This window comes from Buceros rhinoceros, unplaced genomic scaffold, assembly GCF_000710305.1.
Source record: "Buceros rhinoceros silvestris isolate BGI_N320 unplaced genomic scaffold, ASM71030v1 scaffold14179, whole genome shotgun sequence".
NCBI classification, from domain to species: Eukaryota; Metazoa; Chordata; class Aves; order Bucerotiformes; family Bucerotidae; genus Buceros; species Buceros rhinoceros.
The window spans coordinates 7,392-9,190 of record NW_010432205.1 but is presented as its reverse complement, the minus strand read 5'-3'; the positions used below and the strand labels follow the sequence as shown (position 1 = coordinate 9,190).

At 51.3% G+C, this 1,799-nt stretch overlaps 1 protein-coding gene across 1 annotated transcript in view; it reads right to left on the bottom strand.

Moving 5' to 3' along the window:
* CCNF (cyclin F) overlaps positions 1 to 1,799 on the bottom strand; it is a gene marked incomplete at its 5' end in the record, with an annotated part of 10,119 nt that overhangs the window by 3,372 nt on the left and 4,948 nt on the right. The window contains 3 exons of the mRNA XM_010143690.1: positions 352 to 532; positions 857 to 980; positions 1,637 to 1,769. Of these exons, the coding sequence (XP_010141992.1) occupies positions 352 to 532; positions 857 to 980; positions 1,637 to 1,769 (438 nt within the window). The remainder of the gene's footprint in view (positions 1 to 351; positions 533 to 856; positions 981 to 1,636; positions 1,770 to 1,799) is intronic.

Genomic DNA, 1,799 nt, shown 5'->3' with positions numbered 1-1,799 from the left:
AAGGACATGGTTTAGGACCCTGGCAGTGCAGGTGAAGGGTTGGACTTGATGATCTTAAAGGTCTCTGCCAACCAGGTGGTTCTGTGGCTCTGAGTATCTGCCAAACAGAAGCATGGGCATCTCAAGCCTGATGCTAATGCTCTTGCTCATTGTCACTATTAAGAGGTAAACCAGGCTGAACTCAACTCTTCGTTCTGAACTCTCAGACCTGCGCCCCCCTTCTCCCCTCCCCAGACCAGCCAAGCAACTTGACTAAAGATGAAGGAACACCAGAACACCCCCGGGGCTCCCCACAAAGACAGGGCAGCCCGATGCCCCGTGCTGCAGCTCTAGCGAGGGGAGGCTCCTCACCCTGCCCGTGGAGGATCTTGGCCAGCAGTAGTGCTGCGGCAGCCAGCCGAGCCGGGGAGTACGCACAGAGGCTCGTGTTCAGGAGCGACAGTTCGCAAATGAAGCTGTAAAGGTGAAGAGTTCTTCTCTCCAGCAAGACGATGTTTGACAGTACTTCTTTGTAGTCCACGATGGTCGGTATCTAGCGCAGAAAGGAGAGCAGAGGTTGGAAAGACAGGACAAGCAGCGAGTATTTAGGAAAGCAGTCTCCAGAAGGTGCTGTTTTCGGTACATTAAGGGGGTTTCATGGTTTGTTTTTTCTTTTTAGCTGCTACATTGACACTGAAACATTCTCCGGTGAAAGAAGAAATGGCCTCTTAATTTTAAGCTTTGATCTCTACAGCAAGGTTGTCTCAAATACAGGTGGTCTCCACCTCAGCACTGTATAGGGAGAAGTGCTCATCACCACAGCCTGGCTCCAACAGCAGCCCAAGGGTCAAGTATTCCACCCACTTCCCAAACTCACCCTTATCTTTCCTTCCAGGGCAGAAATGATCTCACCCATCATTCTGACCAAGTCCTCGTATTTGTAGGTGTTGTCCGTTAGCCACACAGCTTCCCGTATCGTCAAGATCTCTTTGCTGATGAAACTGCAGGGTTCAACAATACTCACAGTTAGCCCCAGAGGAAAGGGAATCTGCGCTCCAAGGTTCCTGAGGCAGAGGAATGCACCCAAGATGACCAAGGAGTTAAACGACCTTATAAGGTACTTGTTAGACAGTTTTCTAAGGTACTTTCCTGGGTGCAGGAAAGAAAGAACAGCAGCTCTTCCTTTATTCCTCTTTTAACCTGGAATTACCCACTAGAACGTTCCCAATTCCTCATCAATGAGGCCTCTTCTAGGTTAAGGTGCAAGGTATTAAGGCAACTAACACAGAAGAGTGGTTTTCCACCACGCCGCACCGTTCATCTGAGCATCGCAGACTAAACTGTGTAACACCAGCGCGGCAGCAGTGCCTTCCAGTGTCACTCATGCTCATATGGTGTGAAGACTCCCGCTGCTCGGGGAATGCACTTAGGCCAATGCTCCACTGTGGAGTTTCTCATATTTAAAACCACGTTCAAGGAAGGCACTTCGTGTCTCACTTGCAGGGACTGTGTCTGTGCGAACACAGCTCGAGCTGCAGCCAGTGTAGAGAGAAGCCAAAGCTGCTTTCCAGCATTATTAGCAAGCAGGGGCAAAGCCCGAGCTGCAGAACTGAATTTGGATGGTGACCACAAGCCCCTCTGTTCGCCAGGCACCTACCGCGTGCAAATGACCATGCAGGCAATTCCCAAGAGCTGGAGGCGAGCCCGAGGCACGGGTCTCAGCTTCAAATAACGATCCACACAGCCCACTGTCATGTGGAGGCAGAGGCTGGGGAAGTCTTTCATGGTGGGCACTTCCACACCCCCGGTCCTCAAGATGG